Genomic DNA, 16,192 nt, shown 5'->3' on the forward strand with positions numbered 1-16,192 from the left:
AAGAACATAGCCAGAAATAGTGGGAACTAAACATCTAATGGAGAGTGAGAAACTTAAAATAAGCATTAGTAAAGAGTATATTTTGAAGAAATTCATGGGATTAAAAGCCGACAAATCCCTGTAGGCTAATGGTCGATATCCTAGAGTTAAGAGGTGGCTTCTGAGTTAGCGGATGCATTAGACTGGATCATCCAGAATTGCCTTTGGATCCTAGAATGCTTCCCTTGGGTGGGAAGCAGCAAATGTAACTACACTATTCAAGATAGGAATATATTCTTAGTGATGGCCTTTAACCCAACAAGATTGGATCACATGACGCATTAAAAGAAAGCTGTTAGCTGCCAGAGTATTTCTGTTAATATTTCAGATTTCCAGCATCTGCACTATTTCACTTTTGAATTATGAAACTGCTGGTGATTGGAACACAGATTGTCTTTGAAGTAATCACAAATTTACTAAAGCAGTGCACAATGTCTCAGAAAACATTCTCTTTGTTTGGTTTCTGGGACTAATTTATATCCAGTTCAATAATTAAGGAAATTATAGCATTGGCTGGGGAAGGGTAGCAAGCCACTTTTACTGTGAAAACAATCCATTCATTTGCTCAATGGAAATACTTTTTTAAAAATGGAAATGGAGATAAATTTGTCTGGCTGCAAGTATTTATGTTTAAGAATTATTAAGCGTTACACTCTTTAGCTGAGGACTTGAATGGTTGGAAATGAGTTTTAGAAAGCACTATCCAAAAGTATATTTAAGTGTACACATTGACTTATTAAACAACTAAAGATTACAATAGGTAAGGCAGAAAGTGAATTGTATAGGATATATTTCCATGCAATCATACTATTTGGCACATCCTATTTTATGGTGGTGTATACCTGGGAAATCGATTGCTGGTATTACATTTATTGCAAAGATGATTTTCAACTCTTTGAGCACCCCATCTTTGATCTTCACTGGATGGTGGAAGTGAACCTGATGGCCGTGTTGCTTCTCCACAGTTGTTACAGGGAAGAGAATCTACCCATTGAAAAAAATCTTGTTTAAACCACTGAAGAAGTTCCAACAACAAAAAGTCTTCCAGGTTTACTGTGGCTCCTAAAAGAAAGAACATGCATTTATATAGCACCTCTAGATTATCCATGATAATCAAGAACACAAGAATATCAAGTTGATAGCCACTTGGGTAATACATAGAATGATGTGACCTCTGCCTTCTGTCACTCACAGGACTCTAGAAAACAAAAACAGAGAATCAAAGAAAATCTAACAACACTTTTGAGTTTGAAAGCTTGAGACTCCACATAGCTTTAAATGGTGCCCTTCTTTTTCTCTCAGGCTAAGAGTCTTACAAGTGTTGTAAATCATGTCAGTATTGGGTCGTGTGTGCCATTATTTTTCAGCCTAAGTGGCTACCGTACAAGTAGTAGTCATCACTGACTACAATTGCAGGCTGAACTAGAATAGAAACATAGAAACTAGAAGGAGTAGGCCATTTGGACCGTCAAACCTGCTCCACCATACAATATGATCACGGCTGATCCTCGATCTTGATGCCATTAAAATCTAAAAGATTATTTATCTCTTTCGAGAATACATTCAGTGACTTTGCCTCCACAGCCTTCGTGGTACAGAGTTCCAATACAGAATTTAAACTTTAGTCTGCTTCATTTAGAGATGAGAAGTTGCAGGAAATTATGAGAGTGTAAATAATGGAATGTTATTTATGCCAATATTTCCTAGAATTTAGACACACACACACACCATTTGTGAGCAATTATTAAGATAACATTTAAGAAATTGTAGGTTATTTTTATAAAGGACTAGTATCAAAGCCAGATGTTATGGCTGCATGGAAATCGCCTGGACAAAAATCAGACATTGATTTCAAGGTGGGTGCGATATAAGAAATCCACGGGGCTCTCAGTGAGCTTCTCCAAAACAACTATATACATGTCCAATACCAGTTATCAGCAAATGTTCCCAACAAGCATCTTATTCATATTAATCTGATTTTTGATGCAGAAGCGAAGGTTTTAACAAGCTGAAACCAGCAACAATACCCAACATAGAATTCCTTCCCTCGGGTTGACATTTCGATGTGGGAAGGCTTGTATCCTCCTATGAATCTGAAAGCTAGGCTAGAGCAGAAATTCCTGGGATGGACATCCAAGCCACATGGGTCCAAACGTAGAAATCAGAAAAAAGGCAGTTCACTAGTCCCCCCCAGTAGACTGTTCAGAATCAGGCTAACGAACTGTACAGTATAAAATGTCTCTTGCTACTGAAACAGCTCCAAGACAGCTGTTACTGACTTGCAAATATGAACAACTATGAAATATCACTATTAATTGGAGACAAAGCAAGATAATACTCAGTGTCAAATATCTTGCCTAGAGAGACAGTGGTGGAAGAAATAAAAGCAGAAAATGCTACTGAGCAGGTCAGGCAGCATCCTTGATGGTTGATGACAGTTCATCAGAAATGTGTTATCTTGTGCATTGGCTTACTAGCCAGAGGTAGAATTGGCAAAAATCCATATTTCTTCATAACTATAGCCAGCATAGGTATGCACTGACTGACACCAGTTATGGTGGCAAAATGAGCTTTACCACCTTTGCGACTGCTGCCCAAAAGTTCTAGACTCCTGAAAGCTTCATTACACCATTCATGCACACAGAAAGCACCATAGTTAGATATTTTTACAACCTTTTATTATTTTACTGTCTTTTAGTTGCCTTATTGAGATGTTACCTTACATAGATGTGATGTGCAAGGAGAAGTTTAGGATTACGAATGTTACACCCATTCAAAAATGGGGAGGGGGACAAACTTGGGAATGACTGGCTAGTTAGCTGAACATCAGTGGTGCATAAACTTTGAGCCAATCAGCAGACAACAAAATTAAGCGTCACTTGGAAAAATATGGGTTAATAAATTATAGCCATCTCAGATTTGTTAAATGCAAAGTATTTGATTGAGTTCCTTAATAAAGTCACAGAGGTTGAAGGTAGTGCAGTTAATGCTGTACCGACTGACTCAAGATTTTTAATAAAATAGAACAGAATAGATTGGCTATCAAAATTGAAGCCCAGGTGACAAAGAGGCAGTAGGAGCTTGCATGTGAAATTGCCTAAGACCAAAAGCAAAGAGTAGTGGTGAACAGTGAAAGTATAGCGATGTCTGCTAGGGTTCGATATTCAACCATTATTATCTGAATTTGTGTAAATAGGGTATTATTTAAAAGGTTGTAGATGGCATGATGCTTTGAAATATAGTAATTAGTGAGGACGATAATAACAGACTCCAGCAAGACACAGTCAGAATGGTGCAAAGGGTAGAAACAGATCGAAGAAATGGCCAGCAGGCCATGCAATCATATTCAAGATGGTGGTCAGCAACTACCTTCTCAAGGATAATTAGAGATGGACAATAAATGTTGATCTTTCACAGCATCAAGTAATTGCTGGCATGAGTTAAAAAAAAGGCCATGTAACACATGTTAAATGAAGAATGCAGACACAAGTGTAAAAGGATGCATTTTGGTAGGAAGAATGAAGAAGGGGCAAAAATAATTACAATTAAATAATTCTAAAATTGATGCAGGAACAGAAAGACCTGAGAGTACTAACACTAATCTTTGAAGATGGAGGATATGGTGAGAAGGCTGTTAAAACAAAGCATATGGGTCCCTTGGCTTTAACAAAGCAGGATAGATTACGAAAACATAGAAGTTATGCCAAACCTTAAAACATTGGTTAGGACCCAGCTGGAGTAACTTATCTAATTCTGGGCATCAAGGCCTTAGGGAGGGTGAAGAAAAGACCTCCCGAATGGTACCAGGGATGAGGGACAGTTACATGGAGAGATTAGAGAAATTGAGGTTTCTCTACGTAGAGCATAAATTACTATGGGAGTGACTTATTAAAGGTTTTTAAATTATTGAAAGGTTTTAATCAAGTAAAGAGAAACCATTTCCAGTGACAGAGGTTCAAAATACCTGATGGCACAGATTTAAAGTCATTGGTAAAAGAACCAGAGGCAAAATTAAGAAAACATTTCTTCCCTTATTTTAATCTGAAATGCACTCCCCAAAAATATGGTGGAAGCAGATTTAGTTGCAACTTTTGAAATGGAAGTGGATAAATATGCAGGACTATGGAGTAAGATACCAATTGGATAGTTTTTTCAAATAATCAATATGTGCACTTAGCCAACTCCTCCTGTGTTGTATCATGGTTCTATGATTTTCCACATCTATCAGTTTTCACCTCTTCAATTTACAGCTCAGATAAAGGGCCTGCAACCGAAATATTAATCTAATATAAGCAAAGCATTAATCTGTCTCTTCTAGATTTGAAAATACACATTTGGTTTCCAGTAAATAAGTTTCAATATTCTGGGTTGCAAAATGATACACTGATGAATATAAGCAAATTTATTTTTACAAACAGAGAAACAACTTCCCTTGAATATAACCAGTTTTGTAAAAAGTTTAACAGAGAAACGATTAGTAACAGGATACAAAATGGACTGAACAACCAAATACCTTAATTCCAATCATACAATACACCTAATGTAAAAAATATATACACTTTGTAATAAATGACCTTGAGTAGGAAGAAACCATTTATATTTGGATCACAAGAAAGACAGCTAAAACTTAGTGGCTAACACATATTATAAGCATCAGATGTTGTCATATTGGTATAGTATGTTGAACTGTCAATGCACTGCAGACTGGAGTGGTAACACACAACCTTATGTCCAAAACTTCTAAGTGCATAGCCTCAATTTTGTAATTAGCATGAAGCACCAGCTGGCACTTTACACTTAAGAAAATGTTTAATCAAGAGCACTTTTAGTCATTTGTAACAATAAAAGTTTTGAAATGATAACTTCTTTCATGTCATTCTTTCAGTTATCAACTGGAAGTTCAAATCTCTTTATTGAAAGCTATAGGTATCTATAGGCATCCTAATAGTCACTTTCATACATTCTTTCCAGTAGTAGATATAGAACTGCATTTGCAGAAACTGGTTTTTAAACACATCCTTGCAGCCCAAAGAAAGTTGCATGTAAGGCAGAAATCCTTCTACAACAAAAAGGAAGAAACATTCACTCGAATTTGTTTCTAAAGAACATACCGGAATCCAGTTTTATGGCACGCAACAGCTTTTCATTTGCTCTTTTATTCAGTTCTTGGGTAGGAATACAGGCCAGGGCTTTTCGCTGTAGTGTAGTATCCTCATACATCAAGACATCCTGAAAGTGCGTTTCTAAAGTTACCAAGAAACTCCGAGAATTCTTTAGGGGTAAAAGAAAAATTTGACAACATTCAATGATGCGGCAGACTAATACTTTAAACTCAAAATGCCATGAAACATGGAAGATATCAAAATAATTTTTTAAAAATGACTTTATTGTATAAAGAACCAACTTTTACAAGTCACAGGACTACTGAAAGAGGTGGATTGCATGTATTAAACTCATTCCTGTCCAATAAGTTACAAAACTAACTTGTTTAAAATAATGCTTAGTGAAACTGCAAACAGGTGTTAGTTGAGATAAGTCTTACGTTTGTCATCCCATTCAAAATCCCAGCATATTTTCTGACAAATAGGGAACTACGTAGATTACATTGGATAAATGGCACAGAAACAGACCATTTGTCCATCAATCCATGCCAGCGGTTATGCACTAGTCCAGCCTCCCCCCATCTTCTCTTGACTTAAACCTACCATAGTAATCAGCTACTCCATTCTCCCTCAAATGCTTGTCAAACGTCCCATTAAATGTATTTACATTATTCACTTCAACCACTCGCTGTAGTAGCAAGTTCTACATTTTTATCACTTTGGATGAAAACATTTCTTTTGGATTTCTTGGTGACTATCTTGCGTTGATAGCCTCTAATCATAAACAGGAGGAAACGGTCCCTCAGTATCCATTTCAATAAAAACTTTTCATAATTTTAAACAGCTCAATTAGCTCACCCCTCCCCAGCCTTCCTTTTTTCAAGAGGGGGGAGCCAGGTTGTCAATCCTTTCTTGAAATGTTTAACTACATATTCCTGGTATCATCCTTGTAAATTTTCTCTGCATCCTCTCCAATGCCTCTAAAAACTTTTCATAATATGGCAACCAGAAGTGCACACAGTACTCAGAGTGTGGTCTGGAGGCTTATCATAACTTCACTACTTTTCAATTCTAACTCCTCAAATGAAACCTAATGCTTGATTTACTTAATGGCTCTGCTAACTGGAGGTATAACTTCTATTGATTGATGTATTTGTACTATTTGTTCTTCTATTTCCATTTAGACTTGCATCTTCTAAGTGTGACCTGCCTATTCTTCCTACAAAAATGTATCTGTGCTGACTTAATTTGCCAATTATTTGCCCATTCTGTAAGTTTAATTTTTCTTGGTTTTCAAAGAGATAAGGAGCAGACAGAGTACAACAATGCAGCTCCCCAGTAAACAAACAAAAGCTGCACAAAACAAAAAAAAACACAATTTAAATTAACAGCAATTAACTGTTTAAAGTTAGAGACAAACCACTGCCATCTGTGATAAAATTTCTCAGTAGATGCTATTATGATATATTTAATCTTCTCCAAATAAAGAAGAAAAATCAAGTCTTCTAACCAGGATGAAGCAGTGGGTAGTTTGGGGGGGGGGGGGGGCTGCAAGTCAGAATCTGGAAGTTGGGAGAGAGAATCAAAGAAGGATGACCAAAAACCAGCCAATTTCGAACATGGCCAAAACACGTAGGTATGGTCTGCATGGAAGATGAACATCTGTCACATTTGTTGCTCGTGATGGAGAAAAACTTGTTAATTCTGGCCTTGGGGAAGTGACTTTTGTGCAGACTTTAAATTGAATTAAGCTTAACCGAGCACAAGAGGATGTGGAGGTGACCCCAAGGACAGCCTCCTCACACCAATCGTCCGCGAGATCAAGCCCAAGTTCTGCTTCCCAGTCATTTCTTTGTTGCGGTTAGGAGAGGGTCCACAGGATAGCATGAGATCAAACCATCTTGAAATAAAACCTCAACGAGTTTGAGACAGTGACAAAATCCCTTCCAATAAGGGTTTAGAAGTAGTTGCCATCCCTAAAACAATCACCATACTCCCAAACCACTAGAACAAAAACAAAACGGTGTGGTAATAAACCTTTAACTAAATAAGACCGTAAATCAAATCCTAGGTTTGCCATTATAAACGAGGCAAGCAGAAGGTATTCTGATTTACATAACATTCATTGACTAAACAACCTCGATAGTGGGTGTGACCCCGACATATGAACTATGTTAAGTTTATTTATTAGAGTCACAAGTAGGCTTACATTAAGACTGCAATGAAGTTACCGTGAGATTCATCTAGTCGCCACACTCTGGCGCCTGTTCGGGTACACCAAGGGAGAATTTAGCCTGGCCAATGCACCTAACCAGCACATCTTTCGGACTGTGAGAGGCAACCAGAACACCTGGAGGAAACCCACGCAGACATGGGAGAACGTGCAGACTCCATACAGAGAGTGACCCAAGCCAGGAATCGAACCCGGATCCCTGGCGCTGAGAGGCCACAATGCTAACCACTGTGGCATCCGTTATGTCATATGCCATTGGAAAGTTCGTTGTTATGGCCACATCGTAAGAACACTAATACATTCAAACAATTGAACATGCCCCCAGAGCTAAACAGAGCCCACAGTGCCCATTGACCGAAACCTCACCCAGGTGACTTCCTGCGAGCCATTGTGGTATGGTTCCTTTGGTACAAAGAGAAGGAGCTAGGTCTTCAGTGGGCAAGGGAGCACTGTGATATTATTTAATCAGGATTTACTGTGACACGAGTGCAGATTTGGCAAGGGGGTGAACAGCATTTAACAGCACCAAGTCCACACTGTGGGCAGCACGGTGGTACAGTGATTAGCACTGCTGCCTCACAGCACCAGGGTCCCAAGTTCAATCCTGGCCTTGGCTCAGTCTGTGTGGAGTTTGCAGGTTCTCCCCATGTCTGCGTGGGTTTCTTCTGGTTTCCTCCCACAGTCCAAAGACATGTGGGTTAGGTTGATTGGCCATGCTAAATTGATCCTATCAGGGGGATTAGCAGGGTAAATGTGTGGGGTTACGGGGATAGGGCCTGGGTGGGATTGTGGTCGGTACAGGCTTGATGGACCTCCTTCTGTACTGCAGGCATTCTATGATCTCAAGCAATATTCAGGTTGATTCACCCTGCTGGTCTTCGCATCACATTTAATTACAATTGTTATTAATGTACACGATGTGGTGGCATTGCTATTGCCTGATTGCCCTTGACCAGGTGGTGAGCTGCCTTATCAAACTGCTGAAGTCTGTGTGCTCATGGTATCCCCCATAGTGTTGTCAGGTAGAACATCCCAAGATTTTAATCCAGTAATAATAAAGGAACTGTATTGGTTCCAAGTGAGAATGGTGTGCAACTTGCAGTTGTTGATTCCATCACTTGCTCACCTTCTGCCTTTGTCCTACTATGCACTACAGATCATGGATTTATGAGGTGACGTTGAAGTTGCTGCAGTGCATGTTGCAGAATGTGTACACTGCTGCAACTGCACACTGGGGATGGGAGGGAGCAGATGCTTAAGTGGATGGGTGCCAATCAAGAGGCTTTCTGGATGATGTTGAGTTTCTTGATTGACGTTGAAGCTGCACTCATTCAGGCAAGTGGAGAGTATTCCATCACACTCCTGACTTGTGCCTGGTAGACAATGGAAATACTATAGGGAGTCAGTCGGTGAGTTACTTGCCAGAGAAAACAATGGAGTGCTCACTGGTAGGTTCTACTTGTCCTTTTTGTGAACAGGACATATTGTGACAATTTTCCACTTGTCAGGTAGATGCCAGCCTTGTAGCTGTACTGGAACAGCTTGGCTAGTTCTGGAAAACATCTTCAGGATATCATCAGGGCCCAAGACCTCTGCAGCATTCAATGGCTTCAGCAGAGTGAATAGAATTGGCTGAAGGCTGGCATCTGAGACAACAGGAACCTCAGGAGGAAACAGAGATTAATAATCTATTTGGCACTTCTGGTGAAGGTGGTTGCAAATCCTTCAGCCTTGTCGTTTGCACTGACTTGCTGGGCTCTTCTATCACTGAGAATGGGGATATTTCTGGAGCCTCCGTCTCTGGTTAGCTGTTTAATTGGCTACCATTATTCATCACTGTGTATGGCAGGACTGCAGAGCTTTGATTTGATCTGTTGTTTATGGAATCGCTTATCTCTGTCTATCATATGCTGCTTCCGCGGTTTTGGCATGAAAGTCCGTATATTTATTTCATATTAAAGCTTCTGTATGACATTGATGCTTTTAAGGTAACTGACATTTGACTCCTCATCAACCTAATAACAAATTTCAGTCACATGAAATTGGATAAAAAAGCTTTCGTTCTCCAGATCTACGTGTTAAAGATTAGCTAATTAATGGATTTTTTGCTTAAAGGCTGACGACAGTCTTCTTGAAAATGTCTCAACTTTTCTTTGGTGAGGGAAAAGAGACAGAAGACTAGCTGGGATTCATTTATCACATGACTTGTAATGTATTTTGTCCACAAAACATGCAGCTTGACACTGTTTTGTTGACTTAAACAAACTAAGAGGGATCTTACTGTACTTTATCATGTCAAAATCCTGTCATTTCCACTTTACCATGAGACTGAAATGGCTCCAATGTTTCAAAGAAAATACGTTCTTTCAAGCGATGTCATCAAGCACCACAGCCGTGCAATACATGAACTTTTGAGTTCTAGATCAACAGCTACTGCCTTAACAAAAGTTGGAATTGCACACACGGGCAACTTTATGGACTGTTCAGATGACTTGTATTCAGTTTTGCCAGTCATGACATGCCCTGCAATCCTCAGACTGATTTTAAATTACACCATTATTCTGTTCTACCCATCACATTATATAATTGGTTTAAAAATCATACCGTAGCCACTGGCCTGGATATCTGAGCGGGTGTCTGCCTAGGAGGTTCATTGAAAAATGGTATTGCACGGAAAGAGGCATCAGACTCTCCTGTCTGGGCCTGTGCAGAAGCTGAAAATGGTTGTGCTGCTGGGACAGATTTATTAGCAGTTGTTCTTCGATTTCTTTCAGCAGCTATCAGGTCTCTAATTGTTTGCAGCTTTTCTACTGGACCATTTTTAGGAAATACAAGATGGGTTTCCTCCTGCAGATTTAAAAACAAATGATTTAATTATAATATCTTTTCATAAGAATATAAAATGTAGATTCTGTACTCTAGATGCTGGTATACATGATCTGCCTGCTTATCCACACTGCATGTAACCCCTTTAAAGATGATCCTTTTAAATAATATGGGTTGCTGCATGGGACTTTAATCTTTCCAATCTCTAAACAGTATTAACTGATTTTGAAATCATTTTTATTGCCTACAGAAGCCTTATCACTCAAATTAATTCAATTATTCCAAATTAAAGCACATGGTACTTTAGAAAACAATGCACAACAGAAGACAACAGAAGGAATACAAATATATACTACTGCCAGAACTGTGGCCAGTCTATATTGTACTGGCCACAATAGCAAGTGAACTGTCATAACTACCTGATTTGCATCACTTCCAAATTCAAGCTAGTAGGTTAGTATGTCACAATTCCCTTTCAGCATATTTTATGCATCCTGGATTGGGAATATGCCACACTTGGTAGCACAGTGGTTAGCACTGCTGCCTCACAGTGCCAGGAACCCGGGTTCAATTCCCGACTTGGGTCACTGTCTGTGCAGAGTCTGCACATTCCCTAAGGCGTTCTATAAATATGTGAAGAGTAAAAGGATGAGATGTGAAGGAATAGGGCCTATAAAAGGTGAAGGCGGGAAAGTCTGTACGGAACCAGTAGAAATGGCAGAGGTGCTTAATGAGTATTTTGCCTCGGTTTTCACAGAGGAGAAGGACCTGGGTGGATGTACTGCGGGCTTGCGGTGGACTGAAAAGATTGAGTATGTGGACTTTAACAAAGAGGTTGTGCTGGAATCTTTGAATGGCATCAAGATAGATAAGTCGCCGGGTCCGGATAGGATGTACCCCAGGTTACTGTGGGAGGCGAGGGAAGAGATTGCAGAGCCTCTGATCTTTGCGTCGTCGATGGAGACGGGAGAGGTGCCAGAGGATTGCGGATGTGGTTCCTATTTTCAAGAAGGGGAATAGGGATAGCCCAGGAAATTACCGACCGGTGAGTCTAACCTCAGTGGTTGGTAAGCTGATGGAGAAGATCCTGAGGGACACGAATTATGAGCATTTAGAGAGGTTTAGTATGCTCAAGAATACTCAGCATGGCTTTGTCAAAGGCAGATCGTGCCTTACGAGCCTTTTGGAGTTCTTCGAAAATGTGACTAAACACATTGATGAAGGGAATGCGGTAGATGTGGTTTATATGGATTTTAGCAAGGCGTTCGATAAGGTCCCCCATGCAAGGCTTCTAGAAAAAATGAGACGGCATGGGATCCAAGGGGCTGCTGCCCTGTGGATCCAGAACTGGATGGCCCAAAGGAGGCAGAGAGTGGGTATAGATGGGTCTTTTTCTAAATGGAGGTCGGTCACCAGTGGTGTGCCCCAGGGATCTGTTCTGGGACCCTTGCTGTTTGTCATTTTCATAAATGACCTGGATGAGGAAGTGGGGGGATGGGTTGGTAAGTTTGCCGACGACATGAAGGTTGGTGAGGTTGTTGATAGTCTGGAGGGATGTCAGAAGTTACAGAGGGACATAAATAGGATGCAAGACTGGGCGGAGAAGTGGCAGATGGACTTCAACCCAGATAAATGTGTAGTGGTCCATTTTGGCAGGTCAAATGGGATGAAGGAGTACAATATAAAGGGAAAGACTCTTAGTACTGTGGAGGATCAGAAAGACCTTGGGGTCCGGGTCCATAGCACTCTAAAATTGGCCCTGCAAGTGGAGGAGGTGGTTAAGAAGGCGTACGGTGTGCTGGCCTTTATCAATCGAGGGATTGAGTTTAGGAGTCCGGGGATAATGATGCAGCTATATAAAGACCCTCGTCAGACTCCACTTGGAGTACTGTGCTCAGTTCTGGTTGCCTCATTACAGGAAGGATGTGGAAAAGATTGAAAGGGTGCAGAGGAGATTTACAAGGATGTTGCCTGGATTGAGTGGCATGCCTTATGAGGATCGGCTGAGGGAGCTCGGTCTTTTCTCCTTGGAGAGACGTAGGATGAGAGGAGACCTAATAGAGGTATATAAGATGTTGAGAGGCATAGATCGGGTGGACTCTCAGAGGGTTTTTCCGAGGGTGGAAATGGCTGCTATGAGAGGACACAGGTTTAAGGTGCTGGGGGGTAGGTACAGGGGAAATGTTAGGGGGATGTTTTTCACACAGAGGGTGGTGGGCGAGTGGAATCGGCTGCCGTCAGTGGTGGTGGAGGCAAACTCAATAGAGTCTTTTAAGAGACTTCTGGTTGAGTACATGGGACTTAATAGGATGGAGGGTTATAGCTAGGCCTAAAAGGTAGGGATATGTTCGGCACAACTTGTGGGGCCGAAAGGCCTGTTTTGTGCTGTAGTTTTTCTATGTTCTATGTTTCTTCTATTCCCCCCCCCGTGTCAGTGTGGGTTTGCTCCAGTTTCCTCCCACAGTCCAAAAGGCGTGTTGGTTAGGTGCATGGACCATGCTAAATTCTCCCTCATTGTACCCGAACAGGTGCTGGAGCATGGCAACTATTGGATTTTCACAGCAACTTCATTGCAGTGTTAATGTAAGCTTACTGGTGACACGAATAAACTTTAAACATGTAACAGAGAAACAGCTAATGCTACTTTCAATTAAAGGTTATACATACAGTGCTCAGATCTGGTGGGTTCAGAGCAAAAATCACTTGCATCCTTTTAAATTGACTGCTGTGTGAACATTGGTGGTAGGAAAGGAAAGCAAGATTTTTTAAATTCACTAGACTCAAAAGAGCCCAAAAATGCTACAAGTTCAGTTTAGTTAGACAAGTTCGCCATTATAATGAGTATATTTAGCGCACAATTGTTTTAGCAATCATTACATGAGGCTGCATCGCATTAAGTCCTCCTCTACCCTAAAACCACATGTTTGAATTTGTTTTCCATGTTCCTTCATGCCTTCTCTGAGCGCATCCTCCTGACCCCTTTCCCACTTCATTGCTGACCATCCAACATGTGGATGGTCAGCAATGGTCACATATAGGCCAGACCAGGCAAGGACAGCAGATTTCCTTCCTTAAAAAGGACATTAGTGAACCAGATGGGTTTTTACGACAATTGACAATGGTTTCATGGTCATCATTAGACTTTTAAATACAGATTTTTATCGAGTTCAAATTTCACCATTTGCTTTGGGGGGAATTTGAACCCAGATCCCCAGAGCATTACCCTGGGTCTCTGGACTACCAGTCCAGTGACAATACAATGCCACCACCTTCCCATTCCTTTGGAACACCTCCCACTGATCTTTCATTTTGTTCATTAATATGTTTGGCCAGCTCACGAACTCATCCTACTGAAGTCAGCCTTAGCTAAATCCATAATTCTTAGTAGCTGGTTTACATTTCTACTTTTCAAACACTGTTGAACTCAATCATATTATGATTGCTGTCTAATAAATATTCATATACCATTGAGCTGTCAACTAAATCTGACTCATTACTCCTTATTACTAATTTCATCATTGAATCTCAAAGGCATGCTCCACTTTTGGTTCAAGGACATATGTTGCAGAGAAACTATCACAAAAGGTTAAGGAGTTTAAACTTGTGATTTCTGGGGGACAGTAATGAAGTGAATTGATTAGGCAAATTATTCACTTTGGGTAAAATGTTTCAAATACAAGTTAAAAATTAAATAGGATGTTTGGCAAATATTTTATTAATCGTATAATGGATAATGGACTTGAACAAGTTTCAAGGAAAGATTATTGAAGTGGAAACACATTGCTGGCACAGTGTAGGGCAACTTTACCCTGCAAGCATGCTGGTATATTTTGTGGTATACGTTAAGGACAAAGTCTCTTAATGTATTTGAAAGACAATTAATTGCTTTCCTAGAGAAGTAATCAAGGAATATGGCAGAAAAGTAAACTGGTTAAAATGATCAAAAAGGGATGTTACCACTTAGAAAATATTTATATATTTATGATTTTAATCAGTCGAGGTGCTTATCTGAGGCTGGGATCGAAACACGTTGTTGGGAAAACTTCTGCGAATATGCCTAGCATTTTTGAGATATACAATAGGTACAGAATGTGGCAAAGTATTCCACATCTCATTAACAGCTTGATCTACTCTCATCGAATTATTTTATTGCATCCCTAATAGTTATTACTTTAGAAATTGGCTTAGCTTTAATTAAAAAGTATTACTGTACCTCTTGAAATCCCATTTCAAAGAGACATTCAACAGCTCCCTTAACTGGCAGCAGTCGGTTTGAAAAGGCATGATTTCCAATCTTAATCGATTTGTATTTGTCTTCATTTGGATTCCTGTTGAAGACAGAGAGCATGAAATGACAAAGTACTAGAGGAAAGAACAGACATATTTCTCATTTGACAATTGAAAATGTGTTCTTTTCCCAAAGATTAACAGCACATATTCTTGATATAAAGCAGCTGATGTTTCATGGCATTACGTAGGTTGCAAGGTGTGCAACATGACTACAATATTTATTTATTTGTTCACCCAGCTTGTCTTTTTAAGGTTACTGCTCAGGTTCTCTACTCCCTGTGGGAAAGTTGCCAGGGTCTAGGCTCAATGAGAAGGCTATTGTTGATAGTTTCTCTAGATTGGACGTAGTTTGCAGTTTGCTTTATTTCAGTAAAGTTATCCCCATGTTGGAAGAAGAAGCAGGAACACCTTGCTGCTTTGTCCTGCACTTTGTCTATAAGGAATGTTCAATTGTGATTCATTGATGTTTTATACAGGTATAACATCTGGAATGGAAGTTACAAACTGGCTCTCCTAAGGTATTGTTCACTTCAAGTTGGAAAATATGTTGTTTTATAAGAAGGGATATTTTGCTATGTAACAATATATTAAGGATACTGATTTACACGACTGTGAAGATAACACCCAACTGGAAGAGACAATTTTGGTGATTTGAGAGGGGGTTTAAACACAGGCGGAGTGGAAACAGGGAAACAGAAAATGAGCAACAGCAGGACTTTCAAGGCAGTGATATTTCAGATACTAACAAGCATCTTCTCCTGGGGGAAGATAGGGTATCCAAAGCTAGAGCTACCCAGATGACAAAAGAAACTGTTAAAAAAGGCTTATGACAAATGTCAGGTATTGAATGTGATCAAAACCAGGCAGAACACAAAGAGTGGAGGGGAAATTCATGAAGAATCCAAGAAAGTTAAAAGATCAGCAAGTAACAAAATTAAACTCAAAGAACATAAGAAATAGGAGAGGAGTAGGCCATCTAGCCCCTCGAGCCTGCCCCACCATTCAATAAGATCATGGCTGATCTGAAGTGGATCAGTTCCACTTACCCGCCTGCTCCCCATAACCCTTAATTCCCCTACCGATCAGAAATCCATCTATCCATGACTTAAACATATTCAACGAGGTAGCCTCCACCACTTCAGTGGGCAGAGAATTCCAGAGATTCACCACCCTCTGAGAGAAGAAGTTCCTCCTCAACTCTGTCCTAAACTGACCCCCCTTTATTTTGAGGCTGTGCCCTCTAGTTCTGGTTTCCTTTCTAAGTGGAAAGGAAAGCTCTGATCAAGATTTTTTAAAAAATACAGATCGCACCAGTCAATGGTGAAAAAGGGAATCTTCTTATGGATGCAGAGGGCATGTCTGAGGCAGTCTCAAAAGGAGGAAATGAAGTGGGGTTGGGGGGATAAAGGAAAGAAGAATACATATGTTGGATAGGATAAAGACAGAAATGCTGTACTAAATAAGATGGCAAAGTTAATAAGCCATCTCATCCACATGGGAGAGCCCTAGGTGTAACCTGTAACCTCACGTATTTACCAACTAATTCCCCGACACTAATGGTCAATTTAGCATAGCCAATCCACCTAGCAGCCCTAGGCTGCAGAGGGGAATTAAGATCGAGACAACAGAAGCTCTGGCCACAACCTTTCAATTATTTGTATATGGAAGCGATGATAGAGGGTGGGAGGATTGAAAATATTAC

The 16,192-nt window shown here is 40.1% G+C and overlaps 1 protein-coding gene across 1 annotated transcript in view; it reads right to left on the reverse strand.

Moving 5' to 3' along the window:
- The window catches only part of ngly1 (N-glycanase 1), a 36,702-nt gene that overhangs the window by 19,385 nt on the left and 1,125 nt on the right, over positions 1–16,192 (reverse strand). Inside the window, exons 2-5 of the mRNA XM_078239387.1 lie at positions 14,414–14,528; positions 9,979–10,221; positions 5,151–5,310; positions 882–1,101 (exon numbers count right to left, since the gene is read on the reverse strand). Of these exons, the coding sequence (XP_078095513.1) occupies positions 882–1,101; positions 5,151–5,310; positions 9,979–10,221; positions 14,414–14,528 (738 nt within the window). The remainder of the gene's footprint in view (positions 1–881; positions 1,102–5,150; positions 5,311–9,978; positions 10,222–14,413; positions 14,529–16,192) is intronic.

This window comes from Mustelus asterias, chromosome 2 (genome assembly GCF_964213995.1).
Source record: "Mustelus asterias chromosome 2, sMusAst1.hap1.1, whole genome shotgun sequence".
Lineage (NCBI taxonomy): Eukaryota > Metazoa > Chordata > Chondrichthyes > Carcharhiniformes > Triakidae > Mustelus > Mustelus asterias.